Genomic DNA, 20,258 nt, shown 5'->3' with positions numbered 1-20,258 from the left:
ATCAGCACCACTTCAGGAAATGGACTAGACTTCCTACTATCTCCCCCTTTAATGACATCATCCCAGTTAGCAAAAATACCCCAATTTAATATAAAGGCTATACTTAGTTGCAGTTCACCATGTTTTAATGATTACCAACTAAGAAGAATCAGCCTTTCTTTAGGAAAATAACTGAAAAGTACAAATGCAAAACATGATTTAAATCATCAATTTCAATCAAGGTTTCCTGTTTGCGGATTTAAATCATGATTAAATTTGTCAATTCAAATGGTTTGGTTTAAATCGGTCCACCCTGGCTCAAATTCAGGAGTAGCACGCTGGAAACAAAATCTTTTGAGTGCTGCTATTTGAGCTGTGAATTTGGAGATGATACCTGTCTAGGAGTCCTGCTAATCTATAAACCTCTGGACACCAAAAGTTTCCAAGAAGAGGTGATATATACATGTAGTCCGATGTAGTCAAGAAGTTCACAAGAGCAATATGTCAGCTGTCTGGAGTGGCTCACAAACGTGAATACCAGTATCAGGGCCAACTGTTACAAACCAGGGCACAAACTCCAAACTGATTGTGATTCTATGATGAAATTTCACCAACTAAGTAAGTATCCAGCATGAACTCCTCAAAAACTATAACAGCTTAATGTGGAGTCACAGACAGTCCCCTTGTTATTCCAGTCTATCTTACCACCCCAGGCAAGCTTTCCTTTGTGACAGATGGTGCCTTACACCAAAAATCAAAATGATATTCAGGCTATTCCCAGGTCCAAATGACCGGTCACTTTCCTTAAGTCAGTTGCCTCTCAGAGCTCAAACCAGAAACAATGCTTGTAGCCAATGCTATAATAAACTAACTGAAGTTTTATTAACTATTTATTAATAAATGATTAATTATTATTAACTAAGGAAAATAAATGAGTTATTTACAAAATTAAAGCAGGTAAACATACACACACAAATGAGTTATAATCTGGTTTCAGAAGATGATAGAAGCTGTTGTAATATGCAAGCTTGATATGTCCTTAGGCCCTTACTTATGCTTAGAAATCTTTGCCCTTCAGAGTTCAAGCAGCATAGGGATAACAATTTCTTCCTGACAGGAATTTTTATTCCCTTCTCCCCAAAACTCAAGCTGATGGGATGAGTGTTTGTGCACTGTTTCCTCTTCATGGGTATGGGGGGAGCAATCATCAAAGTCTTTTGTCCCCCGATGTTGCCCAATAGCTTGTCTGATGTCTATGGGCCTTGTTTCATTGGGCAGGAAATGACACTTCTTGTGGTAAACTAGTATTTCACACTTGTTAATGCATCTCTCCTGACTGTGGGGCTTTATAGTTTCAGAGCAAACACCTAAATATTACCTTATAACATGGGACACCGATATTATGTGTGAGATTAATGCATGCAACAACTTCCAAGAATTTCATACAGTCTAAACACATTTTTATAAATCTAATACCTGTTTTAATAATACTAACGCACAGATGAGCCAGACTGGTTTCCAGCTATGCATTTGTCAATGTTCCATGAGGCCTGTGGGTCTTGACATGAGCTAGTACCTGGTCTGCCAGCATCACCCCATCTTGGGAGACTTCAGCATTCACACAGATGATAGCCTAAAACTCCTATCTGAACTCTGTGCTTTTTGTTTCTCAAAAGTTTTCTTAGAAGTCTCTCTTTCACACACACACACACCAATACCCCAGACAAAATAGTAAGGTCTAGTCTACACTTAAAATTTAGATTGACATAACTATGTTGCTCAGGGCTGTGAAAAAAATCATACCCCTGAGAACCATGGCTGTGCTGACCTAACCCGTGGTGTAGAAGAACCAGGGAAGAAAGCTTCCATTGATCTGATTACTGCTGCTTGGGGAGATGGATTATCTACAGTGATGGAAAAACCCCTCCCATCATTTTAGGAAACAGTTATGCTGCGGTACTGAAACAGCATAGCTACAGTGCTGTAGGTGAGCCTTTATAGCACCTGTATTGTAGACATGGCCTAAGGCTGGACACTAACATAAGAAACTCAAGAATAGCCCCCCAGTCCTCACTGCACCATGTCCTACCCCACATAGAAATGAAAACTCCCTGATATAAGATGAAAAAATCACCACCATAGTCTATCCTGAAAATCAAATTCCAAAATGTATTTACAGAAAACTCTACCCAGTCAAGAACTAGAAGAACCAGTGAAGCACAACCATTGTTCCCTGACTACTGCTTATAGATAGTCCAGTACCAAAATGCCCCCTTCTAGCTAACTGCAATCAAGGGCATCACCTTTGACTTCAAACTTTGACTTTGTGGATATGAAAGAGAAAAATGAGTCAGCAATACATAGATGACACTCAGCTCTCTGTGTCCTTTATCTCATACTAAACAACACCATCTTCAAGTTGGTCAAAGTTGAACATGTACAAGACTGAAGTAATACTCATAGGTTTCTGAAGCACTTTCCTATTTCTGCTGCCTATGCCCCCTCCCCCCCTTCCCCCCCCCGCCACTACCAAGCATGTCTGCCCTCAGATTAAGTTGTTCTGCAGCCTTTGGGTCCATGGGATTCCTCAGCACTATTTGATGCTGAAGTACTGATGGTAGCAGAAATTCCCATTTCTGTCTTTGACTGGCCAGAATACTGTGCCCCTTCTTGGGCTTAGCAAAAGTATCTGTTTTGATATTCAAGGTTCTCTATCGGATTGGGCATAGCTTCTGAATAAATTCGTTTCTCCCTCCAAGATTATGACCTCTCACAATAGCTACTTTCCACTGAAATAATGAAATAATAAAGACCTTTCATAGGAAATGGACCTAGATCATGTAATTCACTCCCACAAAACATTACCGTGGCTACAGGCCTCACCACGTTCAGGCTAATACAAAACTCATCTTTTCGGCTCTGTGTTTCCTCTGTAATGTCAACCCAGACACACACAGAACAATAATTTAAATAATTTCCTAAACTATTTCTATTACAGGCTGGGAAGGAAGACAGAAAGATTGTTGTTGTAATTTATTTAAATATTTGGGAGGCACTTGGATACATAAATGTTCCCCTTCACCGTAGTACTTAAATAGATACCACTACGAATCTTCATAGCTATTTCTGGTATAGTACTGTTTTTCAGGTACTTTCTTTTTCAGATACTGTCCATTAAATGAATAAATACACTAAAGAACTTAAAACCCCGTAGGCTTTGCTCATACAAACCTCTGCTTCAAGTCAATGAGAGTTTTGCTTGAATAAAGTCTACAGGATTTGACCCTAAATCTTGTCTCTATGTGTTACTGCTACCTTAATACTGTTCCATCAAGTCAGTGGGTTTCTAATCAAATTTGTATCAGAACAATTTTTGAGTAGACAAATGTCACCCTTATGTTAAACAGTTGCAACGTATATCTTGGTACTCTGAATGATAATAGTTCATTCTTCTGTTATGCACCTAGCCTGTCAAACCAAAAAATGTTTTTAATGCTATAAAAATTATTAAAATATTTAAGAAATAAACAGGTTCTATAATAGTATTGAAAATAGCTGCTAATGATGGAGTGGCATCAGTAAAGTTTTATGATTGTATATACTTTAGAGATAAAGAATCTGAATTTTTTTTTATTTAATCTTCCAGTGGTCTATCAAGATTCACAATGGCAGCAATGAAGCCCTCACGCAATATAAAATCAATATCACTTCAATAGCACCTCTTTTGGAAAAATTAGCAGAGAGTAGTGATGTATACTGGGTCTTACAAGGTAAAATACAGTAGATAACACTAATTTGTGCTGTAATGGTCTGATCTGAATTACAATTTTGCAGGCTGTGGAGGACTAAACCATCTTTCACTACCTTGCTTTGCTCGAGGTTGTTCATAAGTAGTCTAGTGTGTGCATAAATATTCAGAAAATTTTTATATAAAATCTGGAAGACTTGGCTCTTTGTCAATATTGGTATGAGATTTCACCCATTTCCTCTTGACTGTATATTCCATGTGTTTGACCTGTTCCTACCTTCATGAGTTACAGCTATCTGAAATTACACGTGTTGACAGTTATATCTAGACATAAGCAGTTGATTTCTTTTTCCTGGGGGAAAAAAAAAATCTTAATCCCCCCTAAACATTGACTTCTTGTTGAAAGATTCCTGTAATAAACTTCTTCAAATTGCTTGACTTATACAACCCATGATAAAGCTTAAGAAAAATGCTCCTTTTACGTTTTTTTTATGTTATGGAGTTAGCTGTTAGCCAGAAAGGGATATATTTTCCAAAGAGGAGCACTAAGGCTGGGCATACCCACGCCCAATAAGCAACCATGACTACAGTTAATTACATACATCAAATAGACTGTTGGTGTAAAATATTTTCAAACTTTAATAACTGAATTTTAACTTAAATTAAAAAACAGCAGAGAAATTTAAGAAAACGTTAAGCTTGCTTAGTTAATGGTTTACAAGTCAAGTTTTGCCAAAGTCCAGGTTACACATGCGGTCTCAATTCTTTCACCTTTTATGTATTGTATTCTTTTTTAATTATATGATCACATACAATTTCTCAAATAATACAGTTTATGCAATATATATTCTACAACTTTATGACCTTATTTTGTGCATACTTATTAAATGTAGTGCCTACTACTCTAATTAGCCCCATAGCCATCAGTATCTGTGTCTGAAACCTGGGAGGGACTGCTCATGGTAGGAAGCACTGTACACATTAGTGTTTTGCAGGATTAAGCCCTCAGATACACATGTGGGGCATATGATAGTGTTCTGTACTATTCTGTACATCAATCCATTAAAGTCATTAGTATGAAACTACTCTTGGGGGAATTCTGTGCTACTGCATGCACATAATTAATGAGCCATGCATATTTTTAATTTTTTGCACAGAAAGAAGCTTCTGCTGAAATGTTGCTGCAGTTCTGCCTTTTGCCCACCAGAGGGCAATGTGGCGCAAGAACAGCAGCAGCTCCCAGCAGAAAATAACTTCTGCAGTTCTGCCTTTTGCCCACCAGAGGGCGCTGTGGCAATAGACCATAGCAGCAGCTCCCAGCCAGCTAGGCAAGACAAAGAGCCTGCCTTCTTCGCAGCACCTGTCAGGCCAGGTCAGGAGACAGGGGCTATGGGGAGACGGGTGGTGTGGGGTGCTGGGGGTCAGAGAGGAGCTCATAAGGGGTAATCGGGGAGAACAGACTGGGGCAGGGGCTGAATGGGGGAGTGGAGGCACAGGCCCATGGGAGGGAAGTACAGGGCCACATGGTGAGGGGGGAGGGTGTGCAGAGCTACATAGCGACAGAGGGTGTCTGAGTGAGGGCACAGAGACACATTGGGGGGGAGGGGGTACAGGGACATAGAGACGGGAGTGGCTGGGTGGGAGCACAGAGACACATGGTGATGGGGTACAGAGCCACGTAGGGATGGGGAGGGGTGTCTGAGTGGGGGTGGAGGGACACATGAACCGGGGTGTGCAAGGACACATGGGGGTGCAGGAACACAAAGGGACTGGTGCAGATGTGCCTGACTGAATGGGAGAGGCTAGGGCTCAGCCAGAGCCTGCATAGGGGAAGATCCCTAACAATCCCTCCCCACTCGCCCCAAAAAAACTGTTCCAAACTTTTCCCACCCATACCCAACAACCTTCCAAATTCACACCCAGGCTCCTTCCCAGCAATTTATTTCCCCCTCCCTCAGCTCCTTTGTTATCCCTGACTCCCCCAAGCCTTTGCACTGCTTCTGAGGGATGCAGGAAATACAGTCCTGTATTGTAGTTTAAATGAATTATTACTCAGAATTCTGTATTAATATGCCTAATAAGGAATCTGTTTGTCAAAAAACATTTCCTGAATCTTTTTTTGTTGTCTGTATTGTTACAGATATACTTGCTGACAGGTATTTTTAAATAAATGACCAAAAATAATTGAAACTGGTGTGATTATATTGTTATTTTGACAAATAAAATATTCAGAATTCTGCAGAATTTTAAACTATTGTGCACAGAATTGTTAATTTTTTGTTGCAGAATTTTAAATTTTTTGGTGGAGAATTCTCCCTGGAGGAGTATGAAACATACAAAATAACCAATTCTTGCACAACATTTTACAGTTTTATGTCATAAAGTAATAGTGAAAATTATGCGGAAACACAGAGGCCATCTACATTAGTTCAGTTAAGTGCCTCATATCCTGAACTCCATCCAGCTGTGCTGCTGATTGGGAAAAAGTGATATATTACATTAAAATATATACTTGGAGAACATGTATAAAAATTCAGTGTCATTAAAGGTAAACTAGACTATGAAAATAGCACAAGTATAGAGGTATGAAAAATATAAGTGTTTTTAATGTGTTTTTAAGGTTATAGGAAAAATAGTGCGATGTACTGAATTATTTGAGAACTAGTGTTTGATCATGAATTTAAAGATTGTGATGTAATGAATATGAGGGGACAACATTAGGGTAGCTAATCCTGTTTTAATTTTGATATTTCTGGATTTTTAGATTAGAATGTAAACACTTATGTAACCTTAACTGTGTATTGCTGGCTGATGTGCCCATTTTAATGTTCAATTGACATATTCAACATTATGAATTCTGAATAAGCAGAGTTAGACTTAAAAAAAAAAAAAATCCCAAACTATTGATGTGGGTTCATTGAAATGTGCAGGAGCATTTGAGAAGAGAAAAATCTCTTCTTTAATAGATGACTAAATACATGTTCTGAGAGGTTTTAGGAAAACTTGCTCCCAAACTAAATTCTTGCATGCCCAATTGAAGATTACAGTGAACTATTGGTCTTAAACCTCATAAAAAACAAGGACTATAATACAAATGGTAAAATGTTAATTTTACCATCCAGCGTAGCACTGAAAAATTATGATTAATCTTTTAGGATGAATATAGTCTATAGAATTTGAATTATGATGATTGATTTTTTTAATAAAGCTTAACATTCTTTTAAATTCAGATCCTGTTTATGAAGATATGTTGAGTGACAGTAGGAAAATGATCACTAATGAGAAAATAGATGCTTACAATGAAGCTGCAATCAGTATTCTGAACAGCAGCTCCAGAAATTCCAAAGCTAAAGTTAAAGTGTTCAGCGTTTCTAAACTCATAGCACAAGAAACTATCATGCAATCTTCAGATGGCCTGCATCTCCCAGAATCAAGCAGAGAAACAGTGAGTACTTTCATTGTTAGTCAACATAACAAAAAAGTAATAATGGAGCAAGATTTTAATTGAACGTGTTGTACTCATAATGGCAGATAGTATGAACTTTGGTGTCCCTTAATGATTGTAGTCTTAAAAATGACATGCAAGAGTTTTCCAGGAAATTGTTTGCAAGATCCCAGCAGATGAAAGGGTATCTTTTGGGATCTTGCAAACAAATTTGACAAGATACTACTTGCCATTTTGTAAGTAACTACGTAGCTGTTCAAAAAACGTGGTTTCTCCTATATGTTAAACACTATTGAGACCATCACTAAATCCTTCACATCCTAAGGAATCCAAGCTGCAAATTTGTTGCTTTCCTCTGTGTGAATGAATGACAATCACAACTTTTTGGAGAGCTGCTCTCAGGGCTAAATCCTAAATCTCACCTTTTGTGAGTGTGCAAGATCTTCCGCATATTAGTAGTAATTCTGTTATGGCGGAGGCTGGGGGGATGTGGGGAACCCATTCAGGGGATCATCATCCCATATAAATCTCAGCAAAGGCTCCCTGCAGCACAACACGGAGGAAGTTTGTGGTTGTGGGGGTGGGCTAATAGATAGATAGGCAGAAGGTGGGTTATTGGATCCATGGCTGTGCAGGTCAGCTGGCAAGCTGCATGAGTTACTTCAATACTGAGTCTGCAGTAATGTTTGCAAAGCAGTTTTGCTGCCATTCCGCAGTTTGAGGTAGAAGAATTACATTTCCACACCCTCCATAGCAGACCTTCCCAGGTCTACTTATTTGGGTTGTGCTCCCACCCGTGACTTTGGTTCTTGTTGCTTTTTCAAAATCAATAATAAAAATTAAAGCTGTTTGTTTACATCAGGACACTTAAAAATATGGGGTCCTGTGGCACCTTTAAGACTAACAGATGTATTGGAGCATAAGCTTCGTGGGTGAATGCCCACTTCGTCAGATGCATGCATACACCCACGAAAGCTTATGCTTCAATACATCTGTTAGCCTTAAAGGTGCCACAGGACTCTCTGTTGCTTTTTACAGATCCAGACTAACACAGCTACCCCTCTGATACTTAAAAATATGAGTTATTTTAATCCTGGAATTTGTGTGTAACTAGCTGTGTACGCATATATGAAGTGCTTAAATATAAAATGATAGGGGAAAATGCCTCTTTACTAATGTGAAATATTAGTAAATATATTTGAAAAAAATCTCCTATGCTGAGAATGTTTGATAGCTAGTTACTTGTTTCTTTGACAGAGTGCAATGATTCTTATGAACGTCTACTGCAATAAGATTCTGAAGCCCATTGATGGTTCCTGTTGCCAGCCTCAGCCTCCTCTCACTCTGATACAGAAGCTAGCTTTTTGCTTTTTTGCTTTGTCCATTATTGGATATTTAATTCTCAGTTTTATTTATCGTAATAATCATCGAAAAAACAAGCCATGCACCGATATGGAAAGTGGAGAGGAGAAAAAACCTGTCACCAATACATCTCCTGTTTCTACTCTAGAGACACTGTTATACTCCTTCTTCAAGCTGGGTCTAATCATGGCCTATTTCTATCTGTGTGACAGAGCAAATCTATTCATGAAGGAAAACAAATTTTATACACATTCATCTTTCTTCATACCAATAATCTACATCCTGGTTTTAGGGGTATTTTATACCGAAAACACCAAAGAGGTAAAGATCATGCTGGTGTCATTTCCCAGTTCAGAATTGTAATTGAATTCATTTTTATTCACTAAAATATTGCAGGTCAAATTATCAGAAAGATCTCGCTGATGCACTCACAAAATATATAGTTGCATATGATAATTCATTAATTGTACACAAACTGGTAATTAGGTGCAAAAGGACATTTTTGCAAGTGCATTGGGTAAAGTATTTTTGTGGGTGCGGCTGTTGGTAGGGTTCATCCATCAACTGGCCACAATGCATCAGAGTCAAATCCTAGTTCAAACTAGTAGATGAGCATTGATTTATGGGGCAACATCTAATACACACTGAACTTTATATAATATCATTAGTGTAGAAGTTTTTCTTCTTAGATCCAGCTGCCCATAAACTGGTTTATTGTTTTGAACTTTTTCTCCTCATTTTGTAGATGTTCGTTGTACTTGTTGGAATAGCAACACTCTTGTTTTGTTTTGCATAGACTAAGATGTTAAATAGAGAGCAGACAGATGAATGGAAAGGCTGGATGCAGCTTGTTATTTTGATTTATCATATCTCTGGAGCAAGCACTGTAAGTGATTTGAATTGAATTATTTTTTTTTAAAAGTAATGTGATTTGGATTCAATGCTTTAAAGGAAAAATAAGCTTCTGGCTTTTACCGCCAAGATACAGAAGTTAAAATATCCAAGCATTTATTATACTTGAGTATCATAAACAGTTCACATTATGCTCCTCGTTTAACCTTTAATTTTGAAAACACAATTTTTGTGAGGCCTCATTTATATCATTTCCTTCAATAAGTGAAGATATCAATGGGGCTATATTGTTTTGGTTTTTTTGTCGTCTTTCCTCCCTCACCTCCTCCCCCCCCCAATATATCCCGTGAAGGGGAATCATTTTTCTCATTGTGGAAGACTGTATTAACTTAGTTGCAAAAACTTGCTGGAGACAGCTTTTTTGTGTTAGGAGTTGAAACTGTTAAAGGGCAAACTTTCAATAACACTTTTTTTCCCCCTTTAATCCAGTTATAGACCCACAAGAAAGTAGAGCTGTTGATACAGTTGTAAGAAGTTTATTCAGATTTTACAGTTTGAGAGAGGCTAGGTCAAAATAATTGCTGTACGTAGTAGTAAGTAAGTCATAACATTTCTTTCCTTTGTTACAGTTGGTTTACAATGACAGAAAGTTTTATGAAACAGAAACACAACAAGCCTAAAATACAGAAGAACTTTCTCCTCTTTGTCCCTGAACTTATTTACAATTAATAGTGTTTTAAAAAAAAAAAGAGAGAGAGAGAGAGAGCGCTTCTGTGGCCCTCTGTAAAAGGGTAAATTATTTTTCTCAACAGTTTTTGCCTGTGTATATGCACGTTCGGGTTCTGGTTGCTGCATATCTGTTCCAAACAGGTTATGGGCATTTTTCATACTTTTGGATCAAAGGAGACTTTGGATTGTATAGAGTGTGTCAGGTAAGAATAAATCTTTCACTGATTTATATAAAAATATTCCCAAATTAGATCTCTCTCTGATCGCTAAATTATCTGAGATTAAAATTATTTTGGTTGATACAGGTCTGTCTCATCTTACGCTTGGGTTACGTTCCGCAGTCAGCGCCTAAAGCGAAAATCGCATATAGTCAAAATTACATTGAGTGTAATGGCGGGCGGAATCGCCCGCACTACAGAAACAGTATTTAAATTGTTGTTTTTCTCTTTTTGTTCGTTTGTTTTTGTTTTTGCCGACCATGTAAAGCTGAAATCACACATGTTAAATGCGCCTAAGATGCGACAGACCTGTATTCATAACAAACTGATCATTGTCTCTATCTCTCTCTCATCTGGTCTATTTAATGTAGTCTGATCAATCTAGTCTATCTAATACAAACATAATAAAAAATTTTAGAGGGAAGGCAGGTAACACATTAGAATGTGGCTGAGGTGAAAAATAATCATTCTTAATATTTTCATCAGAAATTGGGCACAATAAATAGAGGTGAACATAAACCAATGTAATATTATGAAAAGGCAAGACTGAAACAAACTATCTAAATTATCCATTTTGGATCTTTCTTTCCCCAACCCATCCCCCCATCTTGTCTGGTTAATGTGGAGATTCTATTTTACATACCACTAGAGCATTTTTCTGTTGGCTCTTATACAAATAGATAAATATTTGGTGAATCCAGGATGCTACCACTGGAAACAAAATCAAATGTTTCTCACTGTGAAGAGTGTGATGCTTCTTAGGGCAGCCAGGGCTGTGAGCCACCGTGTTGCCACCTCCCTCCAGCACGAGGAAGTCTTGCTTGTGCAAGCTGAGTGTTAGCTCCCTCACACAAACAGCCTGTCAGCCACTCAAGTACTCTCCTTTGGGCTATACTAGCCCTGCATTTGCCCTGCAGGCTGACAATAGATGTACCCCAGGCTCTGGATCCCTTCAGTGTGTCCCCTTATGGTATTCAGTCCCTGATCACTAGATACCCACAGAAATCCCAGATCCTCTGTTCCCAAAGGAAGAGTGTACCCCAGTTTAACAGTTTTACCTTAGACCAACACTCCTGTGACACATATATCACTTGAGTTTGATTATAGTAAACCAAAATAAGATTTATTTAAGAAATAAAATTCAAATAGAATGGTTGCATATAAAAAAAATGAAAACTAGGGCCTACACTCATTGTTAGATAGGAAAGTTCACTATTAAAGTTCAGTCTTTTGCAGCACTTGATAGCCCCAAGGAGCTAGGACCCAGTCTTTCATGAAGCTCCCTCGCTTTACCTCCTCAGTGAATGGATCCACCCTGAGATATACCAAATACGTTTTTTGTCTTTATTCACAGACAGGGCAATCCCCTCACTGTCATGTTGTTCCTTTTCATTTCCAAGTGGTTTCAATGTTTATAGTGAGTCTTGTATGGTTTTCCATTGACTTGTCTATGTTGGTTCAAAGTTACTCTGTTGACCAATACATTACATAATCAGCTAGCCAGGGAGGGTGATCACCCAGACATATTTCCTGCTGACTCATTTTCACTCCAAAACCAGAAGGGAATAATTTTTTATATATTTATATTATTTCTTAAATAATAACCCCCTGTGATGGGTTTCCCGGGGTGCAACTTGGAAATGGGGTACCACTGAGCCCTTGGCCTCTGTCTCACCAACATGGGATCCCTATCACACTGTGATGCTGTGACAAGCTGCAAGCCCTCCAGGAACTGCATTTACACAGACATCCACAGGCAGGGACACACTCTGCTGAGTTACATGAACGCTTTTGCCAGCCACTCGTGAATCAACAATGGAGAGGCTCCAGCGAATTCCCCACAGCTCTCCAGACCCAGGACCCCAGAACTGTACTATCTTGCCTTGGTCAGAAGCCTGACCAGTGTAAGTTTATTACCTAGTCCACCCCTCCCTAAATGTGGAGAGGACATGTACCAGCTCTTGTTCCTGAGCAGATTTCCCGTGCATTTCAAGCAAAACCCACTGTTTTAGGGAAAATATAAAACAGATTTATTAACTACAGAAAGGTAGATTTTAAGTGATTGTAAGTAGTAAGCAATATAGATCAAAAGCTGGGATTCTCCTTTTCAGCCTGGGACCATCTCCCCAGATCAGACTTTGTTCTCCAGATATGTTTCCAGGTGTTGGGGGAGAGAGAGAGAGAGGCCAAATGATAATGTCACTTCCCCTCCTTTATAAGTTCCTCCAGCTTGCTGGAAAGATCTTGACATGAGTCAAAGGCCTGGTCCACACTAACCCCCACTTCGAACTAAGATACACAACTTCAGCTACGTGAATAACGTAGCTGAAGTCGAAGTACCTTAGTTTGAACTTACCGCGGGTCCAGATGCGGCAGGCAGGCTCCCCCGTCGACGCCGCGTACTCCTCTCGCAGAGCAGGAGTAGCAGCGTCGACGGCGAGCACTTCCGGGATCGAACCCAGAAGATCGATTGCTTATCGCCGGACCCGGAGGTAAGTATAGACCTACCCAAACAGTCTCCATTGTTTACATGGTCTCTCTGAGAGGTCTCTAATGTATACAATTCCCGAGGTAGTCCTTGTGAATGTGTATTCCCCTTAATCGGCTATTATCAGTGTCTGGCTGCTCCATTGTTGTACCTGAAGGGCTGATTGTGTGTGTTCCCAACCTTACAACTTATTACAGTAACACACATAGTAAAACTTCATAACTTCCCATACAATTATAGCATGTACAATCTAACAGGATATTAATGTTCAACAGATCAAGACCTTTAAAATGATACATCGTACGACATACTTTGTATAAAACATAATTATATCACCATGGTAAATATGGGGATGCCAAGGTGTTGCTTTGGGGTACCGAATGATACACACCCGTACACAGATCTCACAATGATTAATGAGTATTGGTACATTACAAGCTTGTAGTAGAGACCTCATATGCTACTCTATGGATAATTACCATGAAGGTGGAGTATTAGGTGTAGTGAGTTTGTGGGGTCTGAGACAGTTGTTTGTAAAGAACAGTGTGAAGCCTTTGCCATTTGGCACCAATGGGCCTTTATGTCTTAAGGAGTTTTTCTTCCTCTGTGGATAAGAGCAATTGAATTCAGCATTCCAGCACATTGGATTGCCTGCTTCCAAGACTGCAGGTCTTGCTTTGGATGGCACAAACTACTGTCATCTCTGGTTTGAACTACAGCCATTTTCATTCAATTAAGTTCTAGAAGCTTTAAGCTGCTGTATGCATGTTGGACTCATGACCTCCCTCATCATTAGTAAAATAAAATAAGGTATTGGGTGTTTTAGTGGAGATCATTCATGCTCCCCTAAAAGATGGTGGAATGGCTGCTTCACTCAAATGAGTGCTTATTAGGCCCTGTCACAGCTTCAGAGTAATTGCATCTTTAACCTTCTCCCCTCCATGGTCTGGTACAGGAATGTCCATTCAGGTCTCACCCCCTTAGCTATCACCCCCTGCCAGGTCTTCTACCAGATCTATTCATTATTCTCTTTTCAAAATGAAAGGGTATCTCAAAGTCCGCTCTTATTCATAACAATCAGTTGTTCCAATACAAGGATGACTGGAGAAAACATTGTGTTGTAGGGTTTTTTTGCCCAGTTAATGTGAGGGAGTACACTATACATTTTTAAAATATGTGACTGGCTTACCCTGTTGGTATCAAATGGTATCTTGGTTCAAACAACAAACTACAACCAGTTGTACTTCTTTGCTAAAGTTCGAACTGCTTATTGAGACAGCCATTCAAATTTCAAGAAAGGTAATATTGTAGGTGTTTAAATTGATATGCATAATATTTATATAATTTTTATAGTGTTAAAGAAAAAACCCAGTTTGATGGTAATCCTAAATGAAAAAAACTCTTCTCTCTTCCTTCTCATCCCAACCGTCCACAGGTTTTATTTCGTCTCAATTTCCTGGTTGTGGTGTTATGTATAGTGATGGATCGACCTTACCAATTTTACTACTTTGTTCCACTAGTCACTGTCTGGTTCATGATCATCTATGCTACATTAGCTGTATGGCCTCAGATAGTCCAGAAGAAAGCAAATGGTAAAATAAATTTTGTTTCTTTCCTTTTACTGTAAAGGTGTTTACATGATAATGTACACAATTACAATCATACACAAAACTTGATAGCTAGTGTGTTTGTCTTTATTTGGATATGTGAATAATGTAGAAGTAAATTCTGTAAATATGTTAAACCACTGTCCACCAAACTTGTAGAGAGAGTTTTCACTTGCTGTAGTTCTCAACAGACCACAATCAAGTGTTTGTTGAACTGTATCCTTGCTTAAATTTGTTGGAATATGAATTTATATTTCTGAGGTTTTGAAAATTATGTTTGGTGAGCACTGCAAGAAACAAACAATTGCTGAATGCAAGCTAAAAACCTCACATTAACTTGCTCCTAGATTGCTATACCTGTATTCATTGAACTCAGAGTTTTAATGTTATCTATGGCTTTCCCTTTTATTTACAAAAGCTCACTTTTTAAAAAGTAGAATGAAATTCAGAACTATATATTCCCAACCATTCTTCATTGTGGAACTTTGAGAGGGAATGGCGTAGTGTTACCTTACAAACTAAAGTTAGTGTTCTAGAAAAATACTTTGTCCACAGAAAACAGACAGCATGAGCATCAGTATTGCAAACTTCCCCTAGTCTGTGCTGCCAATGTACCTCAACCCTCTTCTTGAGGGACCAATTTTGTTATCTCTTACCTAGTAGGGGGTCTCCTTGCTGCTACAGTGTCTGACCCCTTTGCTGAGATTGTCAAGATGGTGCTAAATGCATTATTTCTTGTAATGTGGATGCTTGTTCTTTAGAAAGTTGAAGTGAGACCACCAGCTTGTTTCACATACTATAGCGCAGTGAACATCTGTCATGTGGTAACTGTTTTTTGAGATCATTTACCTCACCTAGATTAGAACCAGTGACCTGGAGAGTAAAGACTCTATATACTATCACAACATAGATCCCCGTCCCTTCTTCTTCGAGTAGTGTCACTATGGTGTCGCTCCATTGTAGATGTATGTGCATCCCTCACTTCTGACTGGAGATCTTTGGTAGCAGTGTTCGTTCAGCATGTACATGCGCTCTCTCCTCCTCATGCGTTGCCTTGCGGCTAATTAGCTCTGCATGGGCGAACCACCCTCAGTTCCTTCTCAACCATCCCTGGCTAGTGACAGAGCAATTAGGAGTCCGTTCACAGATACTTTACTCTTTAGAAATTCGTTCTTGGCTAGTTTGTGTTTTTGTAACCTCACTTTTGTCAATAAAACTATGTAGGGTAGATGTAGACAAGGCCAAAGAGGTTGGCAGATACCTTACAGATATTTCTCAAGGAGATAAAAGACGCTCACCATAAGTTGCTGGATATTTTACATTCCTCCTCCTCCTCCTCCTCCAGAATAATGCTCCCCATCAACAAGGCACTTTTGGACCCAGCTAAGCTTATATGGCAGACTCCAGCATCGGCCACACCAATATGCAAATTGGATGATAAAAAATATATTATGTACCTCCCAGTGTTATCTGGGGTCTTTAGAACTTTTACCTGGGGCAACTTAATTTATTCTTAACACTGCCTAAAATAAAATAATTAATAGGAACACAGCAATTTTGTTTGATAAGATTTATGCAAGTAAACGTGCTTTCTTTAAAACAGCAGTTTATTAGATATCACTCACTCACTCACTCATGCCCGTCACCCAGACAGGCTGCAAGTTTAAACAGCAGAAAGAAAGAGAGAGAGAAAGCAGACAGGCTGCAAGTTTAAACAGCAGAGAGACAATTATACAGAACACAGTAAAATCTTATCCATGATTTAACTTAACCAAGACTACACAAATTAGCAAGTAACAAAACACAGTGCAACAATTCTTTAAGCCTAATTTACAGAGTACAATGCAAGCAATTTCCTAAACCTAACTTAACCACAGCTATGAAAAATGAAATTACAACTTATCTAGACTAAAAGCTAAATCTAACCTAATGGGTGCACCTTCTACTAGGGGTAGTTCCAGAGGGTGTGTGCCCAGGATACAGCTCCAAGGGGGGGTGGGGGATTAACTAGTGGTGGCTGCAGCAGTGGGGTGGCTGCAAGCTGGCAGCCCAGGATACATTCCAGGAAGGCACAGGCTTATTTCTAGCAGCAAAGGCACTGCGGAGCAAGAAACAGATCACAGATACAGACCAAGGAGTTAGCTTGGGTCTGCCTGCTGGGGGAAAGAAAGCCAGCAGGTAAAACAAGGGGTGTGTGCAAGAGGTTTTTCCTTACCAATCCCCACAGCAGCAGCAGGAACAGCAGTTTCAACATCAGAGGACACAGAGAGGACTCGATTCGCTTACAATAATCAGGAGATCTCCAGGCACAGATTCGTTGTTCGTGGGAGGGGAGTTTAAAAACGGGGGTACGCTCAAAAACAAACGAGAGAGGGGAGAGGGCCTCCCAAAGACCCCTAGCTGATCAGACCAGGTGGCAAAGCAAGGATCTTCTCCGGGGTTCTGATCAGAAAATGTCTGGTTTTATAGGCAAACTCAGGCAGTTTCCCGCCAGTAACTCTGATTGGTTCCCCTTAATCCAGGGGAGGAGAGAAGGCAGGGAAACTGCAGGTAGGCACAGGACATGTCTGGGCAAGTTCTGAGCCACAGGTATGACTCATATGCTTAGCTATGTGGCCACTTTAGGTCTTACATACCTGGGCAGAGCAGCCTACACCGAGCCGGGTCCGAACAAAGAAGCTAGACAAAGGAGCGAAAAGCCCCCCTCTCTGAGCAGAGCAATGGCTCCAGTCAGTCTGCACAAGCCATTTCCATGAACAGGGCCAGGCTGTGACTTTGGTTAGTTCCATGGCCGGGGGGGGCGGCCACACAGCACAAACAGAACAGCAGGGGGACAGCTGTAACAGATACTCTTGTGGGCTCCCAGAGTATTGTCCAAGATCCTTTCTGTAGTGGCGGCTCACCTACATACCCAGGAGATCATGATCTACCCATACTTGGACAACTGCCTCCTGAGGGCCCACTTCTTTGAAGAAGTTCTACGTGCCACCCATGGAACTATGGATGTATTCACAAACCTGGGCCTGCAAATCAACACCCAAACATTGACCTTAACTCCGGTACAATGCCTGCAGTTTATGGGAGCCGACCTTGACTCACTGCAAGTGAGAGCGCTCTTTCCTCAACACAGATTTCACAGCCTGTCCATGCTTATAGAGACAGTTCAAGCCAGCCTTCAGAGTTCTGCCAGACATTGCTTCCTGCTTCTGGGACACATAGCCGCCAGTATGTTCATAATATCTCATGCCAGACTACACATGAGGTATCTGCAGACATGGTTCAGCTCGGTTTACAGGCCACACAGAGACAGGTTAGATACCTTCCAGGGTCAAACACTTCCTGGATTGGTGGAAAGATGCAGGAAATGTTTGCCTGGGGGTCTTGTTCATTCAGCCTCTCCTCCCCTCCCCTGACATCAGTTCTCAGTATGGACACATCCCTCATGGGTTGAGGTGCACACCTCAACAACCTCAGAACTCAGGGCAAATGGTCGCCCATAGAGATGACTCTCCACATCAACCTCTTCAAACTCAGGGTGGTCAGGAATGCTTTCTCCCACTGATCAGAAGTACACACATGAAGGTCATGACCAATAACATTGCATGCATGTACTACATAAATCATCAGGGAGGTGCCAGATCATCCTCTCTCTGCACAGAAGCACTAAAGTTATGGAACTGGTGCATTTGCCACAATGTTCTAATCAACAGCCTACCTATTGGGAGTGTAGAACACAACAGCGGACAGTCTCAATTGCATGTTCTCATACAATCACGAGTGGGAACTGAACCCAGCAGTACTTCACAGCATATTCAATCAATGGGGGACACCATCAATACACTTGTTCGCTCCTTACCTGAACAGGAAATGCCCACACTGCTGCTTCAGGACTGGTCTCGGACAGCACTCATTAGGGGCCATTTTCCTTCTTCCATGGAATGAGGGTCTTCTTTATGCTTTTCCCCTGTTCCCGCTGATGGTGAAGGTTGAAAATAAAAAGAGAAAAAGCAAACGTTCTACTGATTATTCTCATCTGGCCAGGACAGACGTGGTATTCGTACCTGTCACAACTGGTGATGCGTCCACCCATCTCTCTTCAACCCACTACTTACTTCCTCTCACAGAACAAAGGAGACACTCTCCTGCAGATACTCCGGTTCAAGGCTTGGCTCTTTCTTGGTTCCAACACATAGAGAGCACCTGCTCTGAGGAGGTACAGAAAGTGTTACTACACAGTCGGTAATCGGCTACCCATCATACTTACCTGCAGAAGTTGTCCAGATTTCAGGTTTGCTGTGGTTCCAGGCAAATTATCCTGACATGCTACTCTCCCTGTGGTGTTAGATTACATACTGGCTCTTAAGAAAACAAGGCTATCCCTCAGTTTGCTCAAGGTACACCTGGCAGCCATAGTGACTTTCCATCCACAAGAGTTTTCTCACACCTAACTACAAAGAGATTCCTGAAGGGCATAACGAACCTTTTTCTCCAGCCCAGATGCCGCACTCCAACATGGGACCTAAATCTAGTTTTAAAGAGCCTTGAACCTATGGCCACTTGTTCACTTACACACCTGTCAATGAAGACCGCATTTCTCGTGGCCATCACGTCAGCTAGGAGAACAGGGGAAATAGCTGCTCTTATGACGCACCCCCCTTTACAGAATTCTTTCACAACAAGATTATTCTCAGATCGCACTCAAAGGTTATTCCTCATTTTTTTCATGTGAACCAATTAATCTCCCAACCTCTTATCCTAAGCCTCACTGTTATAACAGAGAGGCCATAGTCCACATGCTAGATGTTAGGAGAGTTCTGGCCTTCTACCTGGACAGGATGAAGACTTTTAGGAAATCTTCCAAGCTCTTCCTTTCCATTGCGTAAAGGCCTAAAGGCACAGCAATATCACCCCAAAGGCTCTCTAAGTGAGTCTCGAACTATATTAAGCTCTGCTATCATGTTCGCAACATAGTGTCTCCATCTGGAATTCTCTCACACAACATGAGGTCCGTTTCTTCCTCTGTTGCTTTCTTCAAGAATGTCCCTATCTCAGAAATCTGCAGAGCAGCCACCTGGGCGTCTGTACATACCTTCGCAGAATACTGTATGATTATTGGGGACTCTGCTTCTGATGCTAGCTTCAGCGCAGCAATATTATCCCTAACAGACTCAACTTCAAAGCCCGAACCTCCCATTAGGGATACTGCTCAGGAGTCACCTACAGTGGAGCACCCTAGGGACACTACTTGAAGAAGAAGTAGTTACTCACCTTGTGCAGTAACGATGGTTCTTCAAGATGTGCCCCACTTTTGGTGCTCCGGAACCCACCCTCCTTTCCTCTATTTCGGAGTTCTTGATAGGGACTCTGCGGTAGAGAAGGAACTGAGGGTGGTTGGCCTGCGCAGCATTAATTAGCCTCGAAGTAGAGCACGAGGAGAGAGAGCACGTGCAGGCCAAACGGACACTGTTACCAAAGATTTCTGATCAGAAATGCAGGGATGCCCATATACCTATGGTGGAGCACCCATAGGGGGACACATCTCGAAGAACCATACTTACTGCACAAGGTGAGTAACTTCTTCCCTGATGTATTAATGGTGTAATATTCCAATTGTGTAGATTGCATTTTTGATAGTGAAGCACTTTAAACGTGTATCTGGAATACATACTGCAGAACTGGTAATTGGCCTGTACTTTGACACGATGTCCAGAATATTTACTGTTAATTTTAAAGCACTGACAACCAGCTTACGAGGTTATATGCAACACCCTGATACTTCTCTTACAACAGCTCCTCCTTCCTCATGTGCACTGTGCAACAGAAGTCCCAC

At 40.6% G+C, this 20,258-nt stretch overlaps 1 protein-coding gene across 1 annotated transcript in view; it reads left to right on the top strand.

The window, feature by feature from the left end:
- Positions 1–20,258, top strand: part of CASD1 (CAS1 domain containing 1) — a 55,851-nt gene that overhangs the window by 24,678 nt on the left and 10,915 nt on the right. Inside the window, exons 7-12 of the mRNA XM_054020416.1 lie at positions 3,626–3,749; positions 6,958–7,172; positions 8,430–8,855; positions 9,331–9,420; positions 10,199–10,318; positions 14,257–14,413. Coding sequence (XP_053876391.1) covers positions 3,626–3,749; positions 6,958–7,172; positions 8,430–8,855; positions 9,331–9,420; positions 10,199–10,318; positions 14,257–14,413 — 1,132 coding nt within the window. The remainder of the gene's footprint in view (positions 1–3,625; positions 3,750–6,957; positions 7,173–8,429; positions 8,856–9,330; positions 9,421–10,198; positions 10,319–14,256; positions 14,414–20,258) is intronic.

This window comes from Malaclemys terrapin, chromosome 2 (assembly GCF_027887155.1).
Source record: "Malaclemys terrapin pileata isolate rMalTer1 chromosome 2, rMalTer1.hap1, whole genome shotgun sequence".
In the NCBI taxonomy this organism is placed as follows: domain Eukaryota; kingdom Metazoa; phylum Chordata; order Testudines; family Emydidae; genus Malaclemys; species Malaclemys terrapin.
The sequence above is the reverse complement of the archived record's forward strand: the minus strand, read 5'-3'. Positions and strand labels throughout refer to the sequence as shown.